Source organism: Hylobates moloch, unplaced genomic scaffold (assembly GCF_009828535.3).
Source record: "Hylobates moloch isolate HMO894 unplaced genomic scaffold, HMol_V3 SCAFFOLD_10, whole genome shotgun sequence".
Taxonomy (NCBI): domain Eukaryota; kingdom Metazoa; phylum Chordata; class Mammalia; order Primates; family Hylobatidae; genus Hylobates; species Hylobates moloch.
This window is the reverse complement of record NW_026652285.1, coordinates 95,554,409-95,574,895: the sequence shown is the minus strand read 5'-3', so window position 1 is coordinate 95,574,895 and position 20,487 is coordinate 95,554,409. Positions and strand designations below refer to the sequence as shown.

General features: G+C 54.2%; 1 protein-coding gene across 5 annotated transcripts in view; it reads left to right on the top strand.

The window, feature by feature from the left end:
• The window catches only part of DENND1A (DENN domain containing 1A), a 551,140-nt gene extending 530,657 nt beyond the window's left edge, over nucleotides 1-20,483 (top strand). For 4 of the 5 annotated variants that reach the window (XM_058445765.1, XM_058445767.1, XM_058445766.1 and 1 more), the window contains 4 exons: nucleotides 11,546-11,674; nucleotides 15,478-15,736; nucleotides 16,764-17,947; nucleotides 18,354-20,483. In XM_058445765.1, the coding sequence (XP_058301748.1) occupies nucleotides 11,546-11,674; nucleotides 15,478-15,736; nucleotides 16,764-17,947; nucleotides 18,354-18,390 (1,609 nt within the window). In that variant the 3' untranslated portion in view covers nucleotides 18,391-20,483. The remainder of the gene's footprint in view (nucleotides 1-11,545; nucleotides 11,675-15,477; nucleotides 15,737-16,763; nucleotides 17,948-18,353) is intronic. The other variant, XM_058445768.1, reaches the window with a different exon arrangement.
• The last annotated feature ends 4 nt before the right edge of the window (nucleotides 20,484-20,487 follow it).

The window sequence follows — 20,487 nt, the reverse complement described above, 5'->3', positions numbered from 1 at the left end:
CACACCATCCTGGGCCTCAGAGCAAGACCCTATCTCAAAAAATAAAATAAAAAAGATTGTCAAAGGTAGGTGGTAGCTTTCCCATTGAACAGACAGAAAAACTGAGGCTCAAAGAGACTTTCATAACTTGCCCAAGGTTTCTCAGGGCCAGAAAATGGTAGGATCAGCTGTCTGATGACAGAGGCCTGGTCCATTCTTCTCTACTATCCAGGCTTTTTGTTAAGACCTAATTATCCTTATGTGCTTCTCTGACTAGTGGGGACGATGGCTATGGCAGTGAGCACAGTGAGGTTCACAGCTGCCCTCCTATTAAAAGCGGGCCATGGCCAGGCACGGTGGCTCACACCTGTAATCCCAGCACCTTGGTAGGCCGAGGCAGGCAGATCACTTGAGGTCAGGAGTTCAAGACCAGCCTGGCTAACACAGTGAAACCCCATCTCTACTAAAAACACAAAAAATTAGCTGGGTGTGGTGACACATGCTTGTAATCCCAGTTACTAGGGAGGCTGAGGCAGGAGAATCACTTGAACATAGGAGGTGGAGCTTGCAGTGAGCCGAGATCATGCCATTGCACTCCAGCCTGAGTAACAGAACAAGACTCTGTCTCCAAAAAAAAAAAAAAGCTGTGTGGTGATTTCCATGGGGTGCAGCACGGCTGCCAGGCCCCAAGTTATCTTCCTTTTGGTCTGCCAGGTATAGGGGAATTGCCCATCCAACTGGGTGCTGAGAAAGAGCCAATGGCGGCCGGGCGCGGTGGCTCACGCCTGTAATCCCAGCACTTTGGGAGGCCGAGGCGGGCGGATCACGAGGTCAGGAGATCAAGATCATCCTGGCTAACACAGTGAAACCCCATCTCTACTAAAAAAAAATACAAAAAATTAGCCGGGCGTGGTGGCGGGCGCCTGTAGTCCCAGCTACTCGGGAGGCTGAGGCAGGAGAATGGCGTGAACCCGGGAGGCAGAGCTGGCAGTGAGCCAAGATTGCGCCACTGCACTCCAGCCTGGACGACAGAGCAAGACTCTGTCTCAAAAGAAAAAAAAAACAGTGACAGGCTCTGAAAGGCAGCGCTGTGGTCTGAGCCACCGGGCCCCTCATGATGGCACACTGTGTGCAGACTAAGGCCAAGGCAGGGAGTGACACACTGATCCCGGGGTGCATCTCTCTGCCAGGCAGCTAGTCATTTGTTCCCTGCTGGGAGGTGGCAGTAGGGGCTGGGGCACTGGCCCTCACAGAGTTGCTGAGAGTATGGAGGGAGATAATTATAGGCACCTGCCACCTGTTTAATCTTCACAGCCCAGAGGTAGGGCTGTCTTCTGAGTCTTAAGGGTTCAGGGGCTTGCAGCTGGTTGTGGATCTGAGGTGCCCTCCTGACCACCTGCATGCAGAGCCAAGTGCTTTCTACTGCACACCTTGTCTCCTAATGGATGAGACACTGAACACCCTCCAGTCACATGAGGGTCTTGACTGGCTGCATCCTGGTTATTTGAAGTTCCACTGTACTAAGTAAGAAGGGTCCAAACTCAGCCAGCAGGGCCCAGGGCTGCGCCCAGCTCACCTCTCTGGCCAGATCCATGCAAAATCTGCTCTTTTCAGGTAATTTTTGGTTTGTAAAAATTACCCAGTAGCCTGATAGACAATCTGGAATGTTAGGGAAAAGAGACAAATTCATTCTGAATCCCATTACTTTCATTCCACTACATATTAGCATTCCTGGAGATCCCTGCCCAGTCTTTATCCTGCATGTCTTTTACAGAGCTGCAACTTCCTTGCAATATGCCAGCATGTGGACTTGTTCCGTGTGTCTCTGTAACCCCTATTGTCTATGACTGCAGAGGATCTCATTGTGCATATGCTCATGGTCTGCCTAACTATTGCCCTCATACTGGATCTTTAGATCCTTTCTAGGTTTTCATTAATATAAAAAATGCCAGAGTAAATATCCTTATTCTGGGCCGGGCACGGTGGCTTATGCTTGTATCCCAGTACTTTGGGAGGCCGAGGTGGGTGGACCACTTGAGGTCAGGAGTTCGACACCAGCCTGGCCAACATGGCGAAGCTCCATCTCTACTAAACATACAAAAATTAGGCGGGCGTGGTTGCACACGCTTATGATCTCAGCTACTCGGGAGCCTGAGGCAGGAGAATCACTTGAACCCGGGAGGCAGAGGTTGCAGTGAGCAGAGATCATGCCACTGCCTTCCAACCTGGGCAACAGAGTGAGACTCTAAAAAAAGAGAAAAAAGAAACGGAATTATTGACAACTCCCATTAACTGGGAATGTGCTAAGCACTTTCCATACACGATTTCATTGAATCCTCACAAGAAATATGTAGGGGAGCTCTTATGAGTTCTATTTTATAGAAATAGCTGAGACTTCAAGAGATTATCACTGTCCTTGGTCACACAGCTAGTTAGTAGCAGACCTGAGCCTCACACATGCCTCGTTAATACCAAAAGCCTTTACCCTTAACCAGTTGTAAGAAGATTTCTGCTCCATATTGCTAGATAACTTTCTGAAGAGTTGTACCACCTTATACCCTCACCAGAACTGGACTCCCGGACATCTGATTCTGAGGGACCCAGAGGAACATGTGACTGGCATTCAAACATGTGTCCGAATCCTTCTGGACAAGGAAAACTTCTGCAGGCCATGCTAGCTAGGTAGACAGTCTGTACCCCAAATGCCCAGCCCTTGCTGCCTAGGAATTGGAGTGTCTGATCCTCTGAATTGCACTGCGTGACCCCAGCACCAAAGCCCCAGAAGATTAAAATAAGATCAGAAGAAGCTGCCAGACGCATTTAGTGAGAAAACTCCGCCTGAAGCCCAGGTCTCAGAACGCTTTGCAAGGGACTCTGGGTGCTCGCACACATGCTCTGGCAAAAGCTGGCGTGCCGCTTGTGCACGTTCAACGGCCTCGCCCTCCTCGGGCCTGAGCTCAGCACAGCCTCAGCAGTTCAGTTGCTCCCAGCTGTGGATCACACAGGGGTAAAGCACTTTCCCTCCTGCACAGCCCCACAGCTGCCCTGGGGGCATGGGCCCATCATTTGTATGGCGGCCTGGTGCATGGGCAGAGCTCTGGCATCCAACAGGCCTGAGTCAGCCTCCTGGCCCACCAGGCACCAGCCCGGAGGCTCTGGGCATGTCTCCTGGCCCTCCTTTCTTAACATGATGCCTATTAACATCTCCAGGAGTGTGGCTGGGGAAAGGCCCACAGGAGGAACTGGCATCCTGAGTGAGCAGAGCGTGTGGCCTCCCTCCTGGCCTTATCTCCTGAGGTGGCCGCCACAGCCTCAGAACTCCGACACCCCAACACCTCCCCCACGAACCACCCACTCTCCTCCCTCCCATGCCCACAATCCTCTGCGTGTCTCCTGATCTGGCGGTGACCGGCCATGTTGTAGTTTTCTCTTTATCTCACGCGCACACACACACACACACGCCAGGCACACCAGTAGTTTATGAGCTCCTCCTCAGCTTTGACTCTCCAACTCCTGGACCACATCCGAGCCCAGACCTCTGCTCTGAGATGTTTCCTGGGTGAATGAACAAAGGAATCTGAAGGCAGAGTGCAGCTTGCAGTCAAGCACCTGGGAGGCAGGGGAGGGGCGTCCGGTAACAACCACAAACAGGTAAAGAGCACCTACTGTGTGCCAGGTGTGATTAGGACATGTGTATGAAGCTGCTAGTGCATCCCCGGCCCTCTAAGAGCCAGGAACTGCGCTCAGCCCCAGGAGCAAGTCTCCAAGATGCCAGCTGGGCCCTCGGCCCCAGGGGGTAGGGGCAGCTGTCTGGGTTCTACCCCCTGGCAGGCTGCCAGGGCCCACTCCCTGAGCAGCCAGCCGTCCAAACACACAAGCAGAAGGTCACAGACCCAATTAGCAGGGCTAGAGGCCTCTCACTCTTACTCTGTCACACACACACACACACACACACACAGTAGATTCTGGGCCCTGGAGACAAAACCAAGCCTAAAGCCAGCCGTGGAGCCTGAGCCTAAACTGGAAGAGCAGGAAGTGCCAAGGATACCTCACCTCTGCCCGCCCAGGATCCCCCCAAGGATCTGCAGCAGCCCAGGAAGACACGGGACCCATTTGTCTGTCGCCGCTTCTGCCTGGCAACTCGGAGGGAGGGACTTTTCCCAGGAGCTGTCACCACGGGGAGTTAATTCCAGCTGGAAACCAAGCCTTGGGGATGCTTTAGGAACAGGGGCCTCATCTTCAAGACATGACTGATTTCAGTCACCCCTGAAAGGCTTTGCCGTCCCACCCGAGCCCTCTGCCTCTTCCAGATGCCACATCGCCATTTCTCAAGTGCCTGTTTTGTGCCCAGCAACTTCACACATGTCTTGGCTAAACTCCCTGCTCCCCAAAAAATCTTTGCAGCCTGGGCATTCAGCCATGAGGGAGCCACGGCTGTAGCCAGTGGAATGACGTGCCCTCAGTCCAGGATGTGCACCCGGGCAGCCAGGTCCCACGGCCACTACTTTCTTGCCCCCACCACTGCTCCCACAGTTCCCAGAACTCATTCTCCAGATCTGGGCTCCAGGATGCAGAGGCTGTCCTCAGGGTAAGGGGCAGGTGTTCTGCACAGTGCCTCTTCTCTGCAGAGGAAGGTGCCCCCAAGGCATTCCCAGCCCCATCTTCCCTCCACCACAGAGCCTGAAGCCCACATCCTGTGCTGGGGCCGCTGCCTATGTGAGTGTCCAGCCAGTGGCCGTGGAAGGGCTTCTCAGGGCATGCTGGGGCCTGGGTATGACGTGTGAAATTGGCATTCATGATTTTTGTTGAAAGAAGGAAGGAGTGAACCTACAGACTGAGAAGTAATTAAATAAATGCCCGAATAAAGGCTGAAGAAGCCAAGGGCGTAACCCAAGAGAGGGGGATGGGCAGCCAGGCATGCTTCCTGCTTGACTGCTGCCACCCCAAGGCCTTGCACCACCCCCAGACTTGCACGTCACCTCTCATTCTTGCGCTGGCTCCAGGCCCTCCATGACCTGGTCCCTGCCAACCTCCAGCCTCTTCTCTTGAACTCCCCACCCCGACATCGAGTTGCCTGTGCCTGCCCCTCTCGGAGATGCCTCCAGGTCATCATGATACCTCTCCCATACTCAGGATTAAAAGTCCAGCTCCTGCCAGGCACTTTGGGAGGCCGAGGCGGATGGATTGCCTAAGTTTAGGAGTTCAAGACCAGCCTAGGCAACATGGTGAAACCCCATCTCTGCTAAAAGAAAAAAAAAAAAAATAGCCAGGCATGGTAGCACATGCCTATAGTCCCAGCTACTCTGGAGGCTGAGGCAGGAGAATCGCTTGAACACATGAGGCGGAGGTTGCAGTGAGCCAAGATTGTGCCACTGCACTACAGCCTGGGCAACAGAGTGAGACTCCGTCTCAAAGAAAAAAAGTTCGGCTCCCACATCACCTCCCAAATGGAGCCTTATCCAAGAGCCCTTGAGCCAGGCACGCCCCCACCACTGTCCTCCGGCAAAGCAAGTCCCCAATGGGGCAGGAAGGACCTGGTGTCACACACTCACTCATCTCCCCCACCTCCCCTAAACCAGTTCACTGGAACAGGAAGAGCACACTGGTGATCGTGACTTGTGGCAACAATAATTCTTATCGTTGTTGCTTTTAAGTAGATATTCACCTGCAACTGAGTATTCCTATGTACAATAGCTTCCTCTGTCTCCAGTTCTTCTTCCCTGAGAACAGTCCTAGCCCTTACCCTGGGTTTCTCAGAGAACAGCTCCAGTCTAATTCCAGAGTTTCCTCTATGGGGCATGTGCCACTCTCTACCCCCAGAGACCCCACAGTCTTGGTTCAGAGCCCCCACAGTCTTGGTTCAGAGCCACCTTCATTTTTTTTTTTTTTTTAAGTTGAGGTCTAGCTGTGTTGCCCAGGCTGGCCTGGAACTCCTGGGCCAAAGCGATCCTCCCACCTCAGCCTCTTGAGTAGCTGGAACTTCAGAGATACCTGTGCTGTGGAATCTCTGGCAGGAGACGGGGGTTCCCGGATGATTCTGATGTGCTGAGATATGCCCAGCTGAGGACCACTAACCATGCCTGGAAAGTTCTGGGAAGGCAGGGACTGCCTTACTCATCCTTGAACATATAGGAAAGACCCTGCACAGGATACAGATGCCCAGAATCTACTTGTTGGCAGGTGAACGTGGCATGTGGACAGTAGTGGATTATTCACTATGTGCTCAGCACCATGCAAAGCCCTTTACAAATACTTGCATTTAAGTTTTCCCATAAGACTCTCAGGAGGGCTACAGAATCTCCATTTTACAGATAAGAAAATAAGGTTGCAAAGATGTGGAACCAGCCCAAAGGCCGATCAATCAGCAAGTGGATAAAGAAACCGTGGTATATCTATGATGGAATACTACTCAGTCATAAAAAGGAATGAATTAATGGCATTCACAGCAACCTGGATGGGATTGGAGACTCTTATTCTCAGTGAAGTAACTCAGGAATGGAAAACCAAACATCATATGTTCTCACTCATAAGTGGGAGCTAAGCTATGAGGATGCAAAGGCATAAGAATGATACAATGGACTCTGGGGCCTCGGCAGGGAAAGGGTAGGAAGGGGGTGAGGGATAAAAGATTACAAATTGGGTTCAGTGTATACTTCTTGGGTGATGGGTGCACCAAAATCTCACAAATCACAGCTAAAGGAATTACTCATGTATCCAAATACCACCTGTTCCTCAAAAACCTATGGAAACAGAAAATGAAACAACAAGAAAGTTAGGTTCAGGGAGGTGAAGTGACTTTTCCAAGGTAGCCTGGCTGGGAAAGGGAGGCTAGTGGACGGTTAGACAGACTGGCACCTACCAGACAGGCAGGACCCAGCCTCACCCTGGGGCCTGTCCCTGCTCGTCAGCACCTGCCCACTGGAGCCACGTGACAGAGGGACACAGCGTAGCCAAGACATTTACAAAGTGAAGATCCTTTGTGCCTGAGTGAAGTGATCCTTTCAAAAATGATCGCCAGCTCCCCTTCACCACCTCCGGAGACCAAGCCCTGGCTGATTTTTCCCCGTCTTTATCTCAAGTACATTTAAATGTCAATTAAATTTGAAATATCTACATTTGTCAGCATCTCATTTTGGGCCAGCGTGACGTGCTGCTGATTTGTCCACGCGATGTGACACATGAAAAAAACTCCCGCGATGCAGATCTTCCTCATTAAAAAATAAGCCAGTGCGATCCCGGTGCGGCAGAGAGCACGGAGCACGTCCCCGCTTCCTGACGCCGTGTCTCTGACATGGTATTTAAAAAGGAACAGCCTCGCCTGTCACCACTGTCACACGCGCGCGCTAACCGGCGACACGTTAAACCAAACATTAGAAGGGGTTCGGGAAGTCATCTGCATGGGAACTCCACACGGAGACGAGGTGGGCAGAGGCGGGAGCAGCCGTGGGGGATGATGGGGTCTGATCCATGACGAACGGCCAGCCTTTCTTCCGCGCCAAGACTCTGGCAGCCCTCGCTGGGCAGCCAAGTTTGCCGCAACCTGCCTTTTCACAGACAGCTCTTTGTGTGTAATAAAATCCAGGCAAGTGGTGGGTGGCAGACTGCAGGGGAGTAGCTGAATTGGGTTAATGAGGGAAAAGGTGCTTTTTTTATTTTTTTTTTTATATTCTGCCTTAAGCTAATAAAAAATTTAAGCCTGGACGTTTTCGATGGTTCATCCTTTATCTCTGACAAATATCTGACTATGTTTCATGGGAGAACATGGGCAGCTGAATTTAAGTAAGTTTATTTTGAAACCTCATCGTTCATTAAAAGTAAAAGAGGAAACACCCTATCTCTTATTTCGTTGTTTCCGGCCCAGGAAACTGAAGAGGCAAGATCCCGTAGTGGTTGAAAGTTGGCAAATCCACATTCGGTTCCCAGCTCTACCTTTAGCTGCTGTGTGACCCCGGGCAAATGACTTCCCCTCTCTGAGCCTTGGCTACTTTGTCTGCAAAATGGGGTTGCAATAAAGAATTCATGTGAAATTGTATGGACAGCATTTTGCCCAAGGCTTGTAAGTACTGCTAGTGTTGTTGCCATCCATGTGGCCTGGACTCGACAAAGCTCTGATCTGACTCCATCAGACTACAAACTTCTCACTTGGATGTACCCTGCCACTTTCAAGAGATGGGTGGTATATTCTGAAGACAGCTGGCCTCCTGTGGAAACCACTGCCCAACCAGCCTGGCCCAGCCAGTACATCCAACGGGAGAAGGAAAGTGGCTCATGAGCTGGAAACTGCGGTTCCCTCTCTTCCTCCGCCCGCTACAGTCATGCCAGTGTGCGAGCCCCCAGCCCCCTTCACCATCACAGCAGTGTGGGCGGCACTGGATTGTGACAGTGGCCTGAACTGCGGCCGCCAGATTTAACAAAGCCAGGGCACAGCCCAGCACAGAGGCTGCTCGCTCCTGGGTGAAACTGGAAATTCCTGGCAGGTTGAGTGGCATTGTACCAACGTGTCAAGCTGTGATCTGTGCTCTCTTGTCAGAGCCAGAGGTGGGGGCCCGTGTTTGAATAGGTGTCGGAAAGGCAACCAAGGTGGACATGAGGGCGACTGGAGAGCCTCCCTCCATTTGGCCTGAGCAGGGGCTGGTGTCCCCTCATGTGCGTCTACTCTGAGCCCCGCTCACAGGAGAGTGAGGGCCCTGGGGGTGGACCATGCGGGCTGCAGTCCCCGTTCTCCACTTCTTGGCCACATGGCCACCTCTTCACCAGTGATGCCCCAGTGCACAGCTAGCCTGGGTCTGCTCACACCAAGCAGGCTCAAAGTGCCTCTTCGTTGGGTGCACAGATGGACAGATGGATGGGTGGACTCATGAAGCCCTCATCCTCAAGAAAATCAGTATGGCGACACTTTCTTGTTAGGTTCTTGTGAGGGGTAGAAATGGCCTGTATAAAGCACAGTGCCTGCTTGTTGATACCGTTTTAAACACTTTCTGCCTGCCCCTACCTACCTGACACCCTCACCTTCAAACGTCGTCCCATTCTTCACATCTTAGCATCTCAGAACAGATGGGAGCCCAGAGGGGGAGCACTTTTGTGCCACAGCCACAGTCTGGGGAAAGGGGACAGTGTGGTGCAGCTCCAGGAAGATGGTGAAGTGGGGGTTCCCCAAGCAGTCTGGCTTTCATTCATTCACAAACTTCCACAGCATTCATGCGCTACCCCAGCTGGGGAGAAAGAGAAGAACAAGGCAGGCCCTGCCCTTGAGGAACTTGACTCAGAAACAGAGTGGCAAGAGGTTAAATGGTATCTATGAAGTGCTAAGACACACTGCCAGAGAGCTCTCCTAGCCTCCAGTGGGCTTCATAGAAGTCCCACTGAGCTGAGTCTTCAAGACCGAAGAGCAGTCAGTGCTCCAAGCAAAGGTGACAGGGAGGAGGAATATCCAGGGCCCGATGTGGTCAGAGATGGTAAGCATGGCCACAGTGCAGGGGAGACCAGGAGAGGGCCACAGAGGTAGGCAGAGCCAACACACAGCATGGAGACTGCCCTGCTCGGAGCTCGGCACGGCCGCTCAGCAGTGCATCCCACGAGCTCCCCAGAGTGCGGCAGAAGCCCACGGCCTGCCCACCTGCTCAGGAGAGCAGTCAGTGCTGCAGAGTGAGAGTGGGCTCTCCCCCTCACTTTGAAATAAGTCCCTGCAAATGTCTGAACATTATTATTCCTAACCCTTTGCTCCACAGATTTATTTACTCACTATACCACCAACTGCAGCAAGAGCACAATTCAGAATGGCAGATATATAGGTTTTAGCAGGAGAGTGACAAGTGTGGGTTTGTAATTGAAAGAGACTCTGGTGGCTGTATGGAGGTTAGCCTTTCTGCTCTGTCTTCTTTGCTGTGGAAGTGGCAGGAGCCAGGCGGTGCCCTGGCCCCGACATTCCTGCAAGTCAGGTCTTCCTGGCCTCTCCACTGAGGCAGGAAAATGCCCCCTGGACCAGAGCCCTCTTGAGTCCAGGAAGGGCTGAGTTGTGTCTTGCCCCTGACAGCCAGCAAGGCAGCCTGGGAGCAGAGAAGAGCCCAGCGCTGCGACTCGCCGCCTCCTGTTGTGTAACCCTGGGCTACTGGCTTCCCCTCCTGAGCCTCAACCTCCACTGCAGTTCGAGGACAAAACTCTTTGCCTGGCCAGCCTCTGGGAGGAAGTGAGGGTTCTGATGTGAAAGTGCTGGGATGGGCACCAGCCCTGGCGGATTGCAGCAAAGTGCAGGCACAGGCCACTCGCCCCGTCCCCATGCACAGCCACTGTCTCTCACTCACCCTCTAGCTGTGGTTCTCATGTCCTTTTTTTGGACACATGGCCCTTTCCTGAAATAAAACCTCAAAAGAATTCTAGCATACAGAGCAGAGAAGGGAGACGGCTTTGGTGGCTGGGGGGTGAGGGGAGAGGAGGTAGCCCATGCCAGGCCCCCGTACCCCACATTCTCCCCAAACTTCACTCGCCTCAGAGCAAGCCAGCCCACAGAATGGGGCAGGGGTGCGGAACACCCCTGGGTCTGCTCACACCAAGCAGGCTCAAAGTGCCTCTTGGTGGGGCGGGGTGCACAGAGACACCTACTCCCCAGCACAAGGGCCAGGATTTGAACCCAGGTCTGCCTGGTCCAGCTCACCCCTGCTGAGCACATGGCCTCTCGTGGGCCCTGGTCAGTATATAATTCATGGGAGCCGGACATGGAGTTTCTCCAGGCTGTGTATGTGTTGGCGTTTATAGAGGTAGAGCTCACAGGTGGCTGACAAGGGAGATGCATTTTTTATAACAATGAATATTTAATTTCCACATCACAGATGAAAAAGACTCTCTGAAGAGGCATCTGAGGGAAACTCCAGAGAGCAGCCGCTAATCAGAAAAGGGCCTTCTCGTGAGAGCTCTTCCGCATGGCTCACTTTTTTCTTTAACTTTTTTATTTTTTATTTCTTCCTGATTATTGGAGTAGATATGCTCATTGTAGAAAATGTATAAGACACAGAAAAATAAGAAGCAGAGGGGAAAGAAATCACCCATGATTCCACTGGCTGTTATTGACATTTAGCCATGAACCCTTCCAGTCTTTTTTCTATGAATTTTTCCATAAGCAGATGACAGCGAATGCGGTGTGATTGCAGTTCTGCATCCTGATCTATAAATTTGTCTTCATAAACATTTCGTTTCATGGGAGGACAAGATTCAGCCACTGCGCCAGCTAGTTGTTGCTGACAATGTAGGTTGTTCCATGTTTTAATATTATAAACAGCAGTGATGACCATCTTCCGGTATGATTCTTTGCCAACTTTGAGGGTTAACCAAATGGAAGTGGAATTACTGGGTCCTATGTGATGGATCATGAGTTTAAGGCTCTGGACACATGGCAAATTTAGTTTCTTTTCTATCTGGAACGAGCTTCCTCTCCTGGGAGCCCCCATCCCAGGCTGGCACAGGGAGGCAGGGCCAGGCATGGAGCCCAGAGGCCTGCTTCCCGCCTGCACGTGAAGTTCTGAGGGCGCCCCTAACTGCCTGTTCTCTTCTCTTTTGTCTTCCTCTGCCCCAGCCTGGTAAAGCCCTTGCGACACTATGCGGTCTTCCTCTCCGAAGACTCCTCTGACGATGAATGCCAGCGGGAAGAGGGCCCGAGCTCTGGCTTCACCGAGAGCTTTTTCTTCTCCGCTCCCTTTGAATGGTCTCTCCTTCCTTCTTCCACTTCCCTGAGCTCGGCTTGGTGACTCTGCGGGGCTGCATGGGGAAAGCAGGGGGGCTGGTGCTGCTTGCCTTTGTGTCGGGGGGAGGGTGTCTGGAGCTGCTGCCTGCCGGTGCCCCAGTGCCAACATGCAGGGTGGACGCCACCTCTGCGTGCCACCTCTCAGGGCATCTGTTCTGCCAGCTCCACAGAGGCTGTGACAATACAGTGAGGTGACAGGGCGATACGCGAGCATTGGTCCCCTTAGAGATGAAATGTGCTTGACTGCTAGTGGAACTGGTGACTACAATTAGCCTGGTTGTTGATCTCCAAGTCCTTCTTTATCTCAGCACGTCTTGGAAAGCCATGGAGATGGGAGTCAGAGTTTAAGTTAAAAAAGAAAACGTTCCTCCTATGAAATGTGTATGTTAAATGCCAGCCCATCCAAGTGTTCTCATCTGCCTGACTTTTTAAAGATAATTTAATCCTTATTATTTATAGCCTAAGCCTCATACCAATTACAAGTAGTGATTTTTAAAAGTTTCACCCACCATCCAGCCACCCCTAAAATTAAGCTGCTGTCGCCCTCCTTTCTTTACCGGTTCTTGCCCCTCCACCCACAAGTGTTTCAGAGCTGGGATTGAGCAGAGAGACAGCTTTTGTCTGTTTGCCCTTGTTAACACGGTTGTGTGTTTTTAATGGGAGCCTTTAAGGGAATGGAAACTGCCCTTTGCGGGATGCCTGCAGTGACCACAGCAACCTTCCAGGGGGCACGTTAATCGTTTTGGTCATTGCACAGAAGAGGAGATGCCTTTCCCTCCCTCTCCCTCATGTCCCCTGCACCCTCTCCCTGTTCCCAAACCCCAGCATCAGGTACCTCCAACTGGGATGGCCTGCGGGTTCCTCTGGGGACCTTATAAACCCCAGGCTGCTCAGCCCCCTGTCATCGACCCCACAGGGTCAGAGGGTCCTGACCCTTTCCTGCCACCAGGTCACTGGGGACCCAGACAAGTCACTCCCCTCCCAGTGTCCTCACTTAGAAAGTAGTGGCCTTGCCAAGCGCAGTGGCTCACACCTGTAATCCCAGCACTTTGGGAGGCCGAGGCGGGCGGATCACTTGAGGCCAGGAGTTCGAGACCAGCCTGGCCAACGTGGTGAAACCACGTCACTACTTTAAAAATACAAAAATTAGCTGGGCATGGTGGCTCACACCTGTAATCCCAGCTACTCAGGAGGCTGAGGCACGAGCATCACTTGAACCCGGGAGGCGGAGGTTGCAGTGAGCCGAGATCACACTGCTGTACTCCAACCTGGGTGACAGAATGAGACTCTGCCTTAAAAAAAAAAAAAAAAAAAAAAAAAGTAGTGGCCTAAGCTGGTGTCATCTAAGCATCACACGTCACTTTTGCTGTATATCAAATCTTTGTTTCGATTTTTCAAAAGATTTTAAAATTAGCCTTCTCCTAAGCAATACTATCTATGATATAGGCTTAATGTATTAGTTATTATTTCTGTTGCTAATTAGAACAAAAATAGAACCTTTAGCATAAGAAATGTTCATCTATGTGTCAACTTAAAACACCTTTTGGGAAAAGGAACCCTGCTCCCAGCCAGGAGTCCACCAGGTCAAGTCCAAGGCCCAGCTCCATCGTATCCTCTCTGAACTAACTGATGCCTTAATTATTTAAATAATGACGAGGGCTCGCTTCCTTAGCCCATGACCTCAGAGGTCAGTACAGGCCTTTGTGTGTGTGTTTGAAAAGAAACTGGCCCATCCTAACTCAAAATGGGCTCGAAAGAACACTATTTCCTTAAGTTCCGGAAGCACACTGACTGACTTTAAGCCTTTCATTGTGCTCATCTTGATTAAAGGGTCTCTAATTCCTTGGTCAGGGTGAGTGAGGGACATTTGAAGCCTCTCAAGCTTGGCTTCCATTTCCACCTCTTGCGGGTGCTGTGTGACATAGGTGAGTTATTTAACATCTCTGAGCTTCATTCCTCATCCATAAAGTGGGGGTGTAAGTCCGACTTCCTGGCCTGCTTGCATTGCTTCAGCGAGACAGTGCATGATGGAGTCCCTGCCCATCACTGGGACTGTTTGATGAGCCCTCCCGTGTCCCCCACCCTGGTGCCTTCACTGTGATCCTACCCTTGACCGCCAGGTGGTGGCCTTCCCCCACTTTACCAGTGCCATGGGCACCATCTCCGCCTGACGTAGGGCCACCACCAGCCCCATAGTTGGGGTTAGAAGAGGCGAGATGTGGCCAGGCACAATGGCCTACACCTGTAATCTCAGCACTTTGGGAGGCTGAGGCGAGCGGATCACGAGGTCAGGAGATCAAGACCAGCCTGGCCAACATAGTGAAACCCCTTCTCTACTAAAAATACAAAAAATTAGCCGGGCAAAAGGCGGGTGCCTGTAATTCCAGCTACTCAGGAGGCTAAGGCAAGAGAATGGCTTGAACCTGGGAGGCGGAGGTTGCAGTGAGCCGAGATTGTGCCATTGCACTCCAGCCTGGGAGACAAGAGTGAAACTCCGTCTCAAAAATAAAATAAAAAATAAAAAAATAAAAAAGGCGAGATGCAGTTCCCACTGGGGCTCCACTAGAGGTCAGAGTTGACCCAGGCGTTGCCTCTCCGTCTACACAGTGGTGCCCTGGGACTCAGGTCCACGGGAAGGGAAGGCAAGTGGAACCCTTTTTTTTTACCTATACTTGGATCAGCTGCAAAGTAGTGGTGTGGGGTTTTTTTGTTTGTTTTTTTGTTTTGTTTTGTTTTTTGCTTTTTTGTTTTGAGACAGGGTCTCGCTCGGTCGCCTAGACTGGAGTGCAGTGTTGTGATCTTGGGTCACTGCAACCTCAACCTCCCAGGTTCAAGCAATTCCCATGCCTATGCCACCGGAGTAGCTGAGACTACAGGCACGCACCATCACACCCCACAAATTTTTGTGTTTTTAGTAGAGACAGGGTTTCACCATGTTGGCCAGGCTGGTCTCGAACTCCTGACCTCAAGTGATCCGCCCGCCTCGGTCTCCCAAAGTGCTAGGATTACAGGTGTGAGCCACCGTGCCCAGCCAATGACTGCAAGGTTTTGATGTGTAAAAGCATAGAAAGCTGTTAGCAGAAGAGCCTGTGTGACAGCCATGCTCACTGGTGGGCGATGGATGCTGTAACCAACCTCTGCATGTCTGCTGTGTGCCGGGCACCGCATTTGCTCATGTAACCACCACCACCACCTGAGCGCCTGAGGCTCAGAGTTAAGTGACCTGCCAAAGGTCCCACAGCAAGAAATAGCATGACCAGAGGTGGAACCAAGGTTAGCAGGGCAAGCTCAGGCCCAGACAGTTCCCCTGGAGAGCTTCCCCAGCTCAGTTCCCCGTGAGCTGTTCACAGAACCTGACTGTGGCTGTGCCTAGGCCACCAAACAAACAGCAGAGCAGGGCGGGAGCAAGAGGAGCATGACTGCCGGCCTGTGAGCCCCCTTCCAGTCCTGTCTGAATGGCTCACAAGCCCACTAGCCAGTTTTATGAAAGGACCTGTAGTTTGGGGGGCACTAAATGGGTCCCCTCAGTGCAAGTGAGAGCCAAAGCGAGTTGCCCCAGTTCACAGCCCCAGGCCCGTCGGCATGCCCAGCTTGCACCCTCGCAGCCTCCCAGACTCCTGCCCTCACGGAGACCCCAGGACACTCTCCTGTCCTGCAGGCTCCTGCGTGCACCCCTCAAGCCCTCAATGTGCTTGGGCTGGAGGCCGCTTGCTCCTCCCCTGAAGGCCTGGGTGGGAGAGTCCAGCCTGCTCTGTCCCCCACAGGCCGCAGCCATATCGGACACTCAAGGAGTCAGACAGTGCAGAAGGCGACGAGGCAGAGAGTCCAGAGCAGCAAGTGCGGAAGCCCACAGGCCCTGTCCCAGCTCCCCCTGACCGGGCTGCCAGCATCGACCTTCTGGAAGATGTCTTCAACAACCTGGACATGGAGGCTGCACTGCAGCCCCTGGGCCAGGCCAAGAGCTTGGAGGACCTTCGTGCCCCCAAAGACCTGAGGGAGCAGCCAGGGACCTTTGACTATCAGGTATGGCATGGGTAAGGGAGGATATCTGCCGGGGGCCGGCACTGTCCGCACACGAGATGGGACCCCCATGTGACAGTGGAAGAGACTAAGGGAGAAACAGTGACTTTCCAAGGCCCTCAGCCAGTGCTCAGGGTCAGTGTGACTGTAAACACCTCCAAGGGTGCCGGGGCCCACACCACCCTAACAGTGATGGTAGGAGAAGATGCTAGAGCCCAGTGGAAACTTGCCCCACTCTGTGTGTGCATCAGACGGGGGGGAGGGTGCTGCCAGCCACTCTCCTCGCACCCCCAGGCAGGGCTGCAGCCCCTGCTGGAACTGGGATTGCGTCCATCCCTGCCAGGGCTCCTTGGCAGAGCCTGTGGATGAAAGTTCTTGGTTCTGCATTATGAATGCAAATCAGTGTGTAATTCCCATTGTGACGTCCAATCCATCACATCCCCTCTCGGTGCCTGAGTTTCCTCACTTGCAAGTGGGGGCTTCTGACTTTGCATCACTGGGTCACACTGTGGGGTTCACAGAGCTCCAGTCATTCATGAGTGTTCCCTGCTGGGAACGAGACCTGGGCCAGGAGAAAGGGACTGGCGCCCAGGCCGTGTGGCTTGCAAGTGGCAGAGCCAGGACTCCAACTTGGCCTCCTCCTTTCTCCCCAGCCAAGGTGCCTTCTATCAGGCCCTGAGTCTCACTCGCCCTCCTGGGCTTATAGGTGATTGCGGGTGCCTGCGATCTAAAAAGTAAAAAGGGCCAGCCGGTAGCTGGAGTCACTTTCCTAAAACTCCTTGGCAACCACCACTGGCGTAAAGGGATGAGAGCTTTCTTTTGAGTTCCCAGAGCACAGGCTTGGAGTCCAGCATACCTGGGTCCTCTGCTGGTAACCTGGGGGAGCCCCCAGCTGTTCCAAGTCCGAGGAGCTGATCAGCCACACACCTAGGCCCAGCACACGTTGAGCACACAGGAGTGGTGTGGGAATGGGCACACATATGTCCCAACTCAGCCTGTGGTCACTGCCTCCCTCCTTCCCTCCCAACAGAGGCTGGACCTGGGCGGGAGTGAGAGGAGCCGCGGGGTGACAGTGGCCTTGAAGCTTACCCACCCATACAACAAGCTCTGGAGCCTGGGCCAGGATGACATGGCCATCCCCAGCAAGCCCCCAGCTGCCTCCCCTGAGAAGCCCTCGGCCCTGCTCGGGAACTCCCTGGCCCTGCCTCGAAGGCCCCAGAACCGGGACAGCATCCTGAACCCCAGTGACAAGGAGGAGGTGCCCACCCCTACACTGGGCAGCATCACCATCCCCCGGCCCCAAGGCAGGAAGACCCCAGAGCTGGGCATCGTGCCTCCACCACCCATTCCCCGCCCGGCCAAGCTCCAGGCTGCCGGCGCCGCACTTGGTGACTTCTCAGAGCGGCTGCAGACGGATCGGGACAGGCGAGCTGCCCTGAGTCCAGGGCTCCTCCCTGGTGTTGTCCCCCAAGGCCCCACTGAACTGCTCCAGCCGCTCAGCCCTGGCCCCGGGGCTGCAGGCACGAGCAGTGACGCCCTGCTCGCCCTCCTGGACCCGCTCAGCACAGCCTGGTCAGGCAGCACCCTCCCGCCACGCCCCGCCACCCCGAATGTAGCCACCCCATTCACCCCCCAATTCAGCTTCCCCCCTGCGGGGACACCCACCCCATTCCCACAGCCACCACTCAACCCGTTTGTCCCATCCATGCCAGCAGCCCCACCCACCCTGCCCCTGGTCTCCACACCAGCCGGGCCTTTTGGGGCCCCTCCAGCTTCCCTGGGACCCGCTTTTGCGTCCAGCCTCCTGCTGTCTAGCGCTGGCTTCTGTGCCCCTCACAGGTCTCAGCCCAACCTCTCCGCCCTCTCCATGCCCAACCTCTTTGGCCAGATGCCCATGGGCACCCACACGAGCCCCTTACAGCCGCTGGGTCCCCCAGCAGTTGCCCCGTCGAGGATCCGAACGTTGCCCCTGGCCCGCTCAAGTGCCAGGGCTGCTGAGGCCAAGCAGGGGCTGGCCCTGAGGCCTGGAGACCCCCCGCTTCTGCCTCCCAGGCCCCCCCAAGGCCTGGAGCCAACACTGCAGCCCTCTGCTCCTCAACAGGCCAGAGACCCCTTTGAGGATTTGTTACAGAAAACCAAGCAAGACGTGAGCCCGAGTCCGGCCCCGGCCCCAGACTCGGTGGAGCAGCTCAGGAAGCAGTGGGAGACCTTCGAGTGAGCCGGGCCCTGAGGGTGGGGGATGCACTGAGGCCCGAGGGTCCGTCCACTGCTGCGGTTCCGAGGCTCCCCCGCCACTCTCTCTCTCTGCCCAGGTTCTGCTGGTGGGAAGGGATGGGACCCCTCTCTGCTGCCTCCTCCTCCTCCCCTCCACACTGCCCATCTCTGAGGTCTGGCCCTGGGGAATGGCACCAGTTCCAGCCTGGGAATCAACCCAGTTCCTGAGTGCCCCTCCCACCCCGCGGTTGCCCCTCCTCGGCACCCTTGATTGGGTTTTGCACTAAAGAGGTCAGCTGGGCCAACGATTGCTCCAGACTGAGTCCTACCCACCTTCCCCCTGGAAGTGTCCCGAGAGGCTCCGAAGGCCTCTCCTCTGAGCCCAGTTCTCCTGTCTCCTCCACAGCCAGGCCCTGCACGCCCACCTCCTTGGACACAGGTGACAGGGTTACCCTCCAGTTTGAGCTCATCTGCACGAGACACAGGCGGCTTGGGGTTGAAGTTAGGACTCCTCCTGGGCTGGAGGATTTACCTGGTGGGGCACTTCCGGACTGTTTCTAGCAATATACACACATGTTCTTTCCTGTGTCTTCACCCCAAAACTTCAGTTGATTCTGACCTGGGAGGATCTGGGGACCAGGGGGTCTTGGGCTGCCTTGTGATACACAGCTCCAGCCACCTTGATTTATAGAAGGAAAATGGGAACCCCCATCTGAGTATTTTGGGAGGAGCCCCCAGCCCTCGTCCAGCTCTGGCACGCTGATAGCTCCAGGTTCTCCTCTCGCTGTCAAAGCTGGGGCTCGGCCTCTTGTCATCTGGAGCTTTGTGGCAAAGCTGCGACCCAGGATGCCACTCGAAGGTCAAGCTGAATGCCTCAGACTGATGTGGAAGGCAGCTGGCCTTCCTGGGTTTGAACGAGGCAGTGGCCCTGAGCTACTTTCTCCAGGCCCAGGTAGAAAGGACAAACTTGGTCTCTTCCTCGGGGAAGCAGGAGCAGGGCTAGAAGCCAGTCCCTCCCCACCTGCCCAGAGCTCCAGGCCAGCACAGAAATTCCTGAGGCCAACGTCACCAAAGTTAGATTGAATGTTTTATTATCTTTTTCCTTTTTCCCTTATTGATTTGATGAATCTTGAAATAGATTCATTTCCATAAACCATGTTAAAGTATGGCCCGACCATTTAAGAAAACAAACAACCATCTGAGACACGCAGGAAATTGTGAGCATTTCGACCCAAGCGCTCATTTCCTATTTGTGAAGGGTCAGACACAGTCTACCCAGGGGTGTCTGAGGGGGACAAGGGGGTCTCTGGAGATGTCACCCAGGGAGCCCCCTCTGTGTCTGAGAGGCCGCCACTGCTGCACATGGTCAGTGAGGCTTGGCGGCCGTCCCGGCACAGGGCTCTTCCTGGGTCAACCATGACCCGTCTGGCTCAGGAATGGGCTCTGGCTGCTGGGGGAGCCATGTCACTCCTGGGCCATGGGGGCACCTCCCGGGCACTTAGGTGTTTCAGCATAGATTCCAGTCTCACTCCCTGGGCAGACCCCCAGGCCCCATCCAGGATAGGGCAGAGGAGGTGCTGCTGGCCCCAGGGAAGGAGGGTGTGGACCCCAAGGCCCCCTGGCTGTGCTGGGGGGCTGGGGTGAGTGCTCCATGTTCACAGGAGCACTGCTGCCTCTTCACTTGTGGGACTTTGCAAACCCAAGGATGAACTTTGTGTGCATTCAATAAAATCATCTTGGGGAAGAGGCTGGCATCCCCGTGTCCTTGAAGCTTTTGGGGCAGGGAGGCCCCGCATGGGGAGAGGAGGCCCCGCACGGGCCTGGAGCCATCCTCACCACCTGCTCCTGTAGAGGCAGGGGCCAGGCGCGGAGCAGTTAGGGAAGAAGTCAACTCCCCACACCCTCCCAAGCTGGTGCCCACTCAGGGCTCTAAGCCAGCTCATGCTCTGCCCCTCACAGACCAGGCACGGGGTTGGGCTGGCAACAGGCCTGCTCAGCCCTGCTGGGGCCACGCGGCAGACTGCAGGCCACCAATGATGTTGAGGGCACCCAGAAGCCAGGAAAGAGTTCAAGGGGACACCTGGCAAGTCGCCCCCACAGGTCTCTCATTAGCAAGAACAGAGCCTGGGAATCTGCCTCTGTTAGAGGCTGGTGTTTGGAGAGGGGGGAATGCAGACCAATCGACCACCCATAGTGAGCGTGGAACAGGCCCAGTCACACCACCCACCCCCTCCCACTCGCCCATCATCTGACCATGCCCCCCGGGCATGGGCACGGTGCCTCACACCTGTAATCCCAACACTTTGGGAGGCCGGGGCAGGTGGGTCACAAGGTCAGGAGTTCAAGACCAGCCTGGCCAAGATGGTGAAACGCCGTCTCTACTAAAAGCGGGGACCTGTAATCCCAGCTACTCCTGAGGCTGAGGCAGGGAATTGCTTGAACCTGGGAAGCGGAAGTTGCAGTGAGCCGAGATCGCGCCACTGCACTCCAGCCTGGGTGACAGAGCAAGACTCCATCTCCAAAAAAAAAAAAAAAAAACA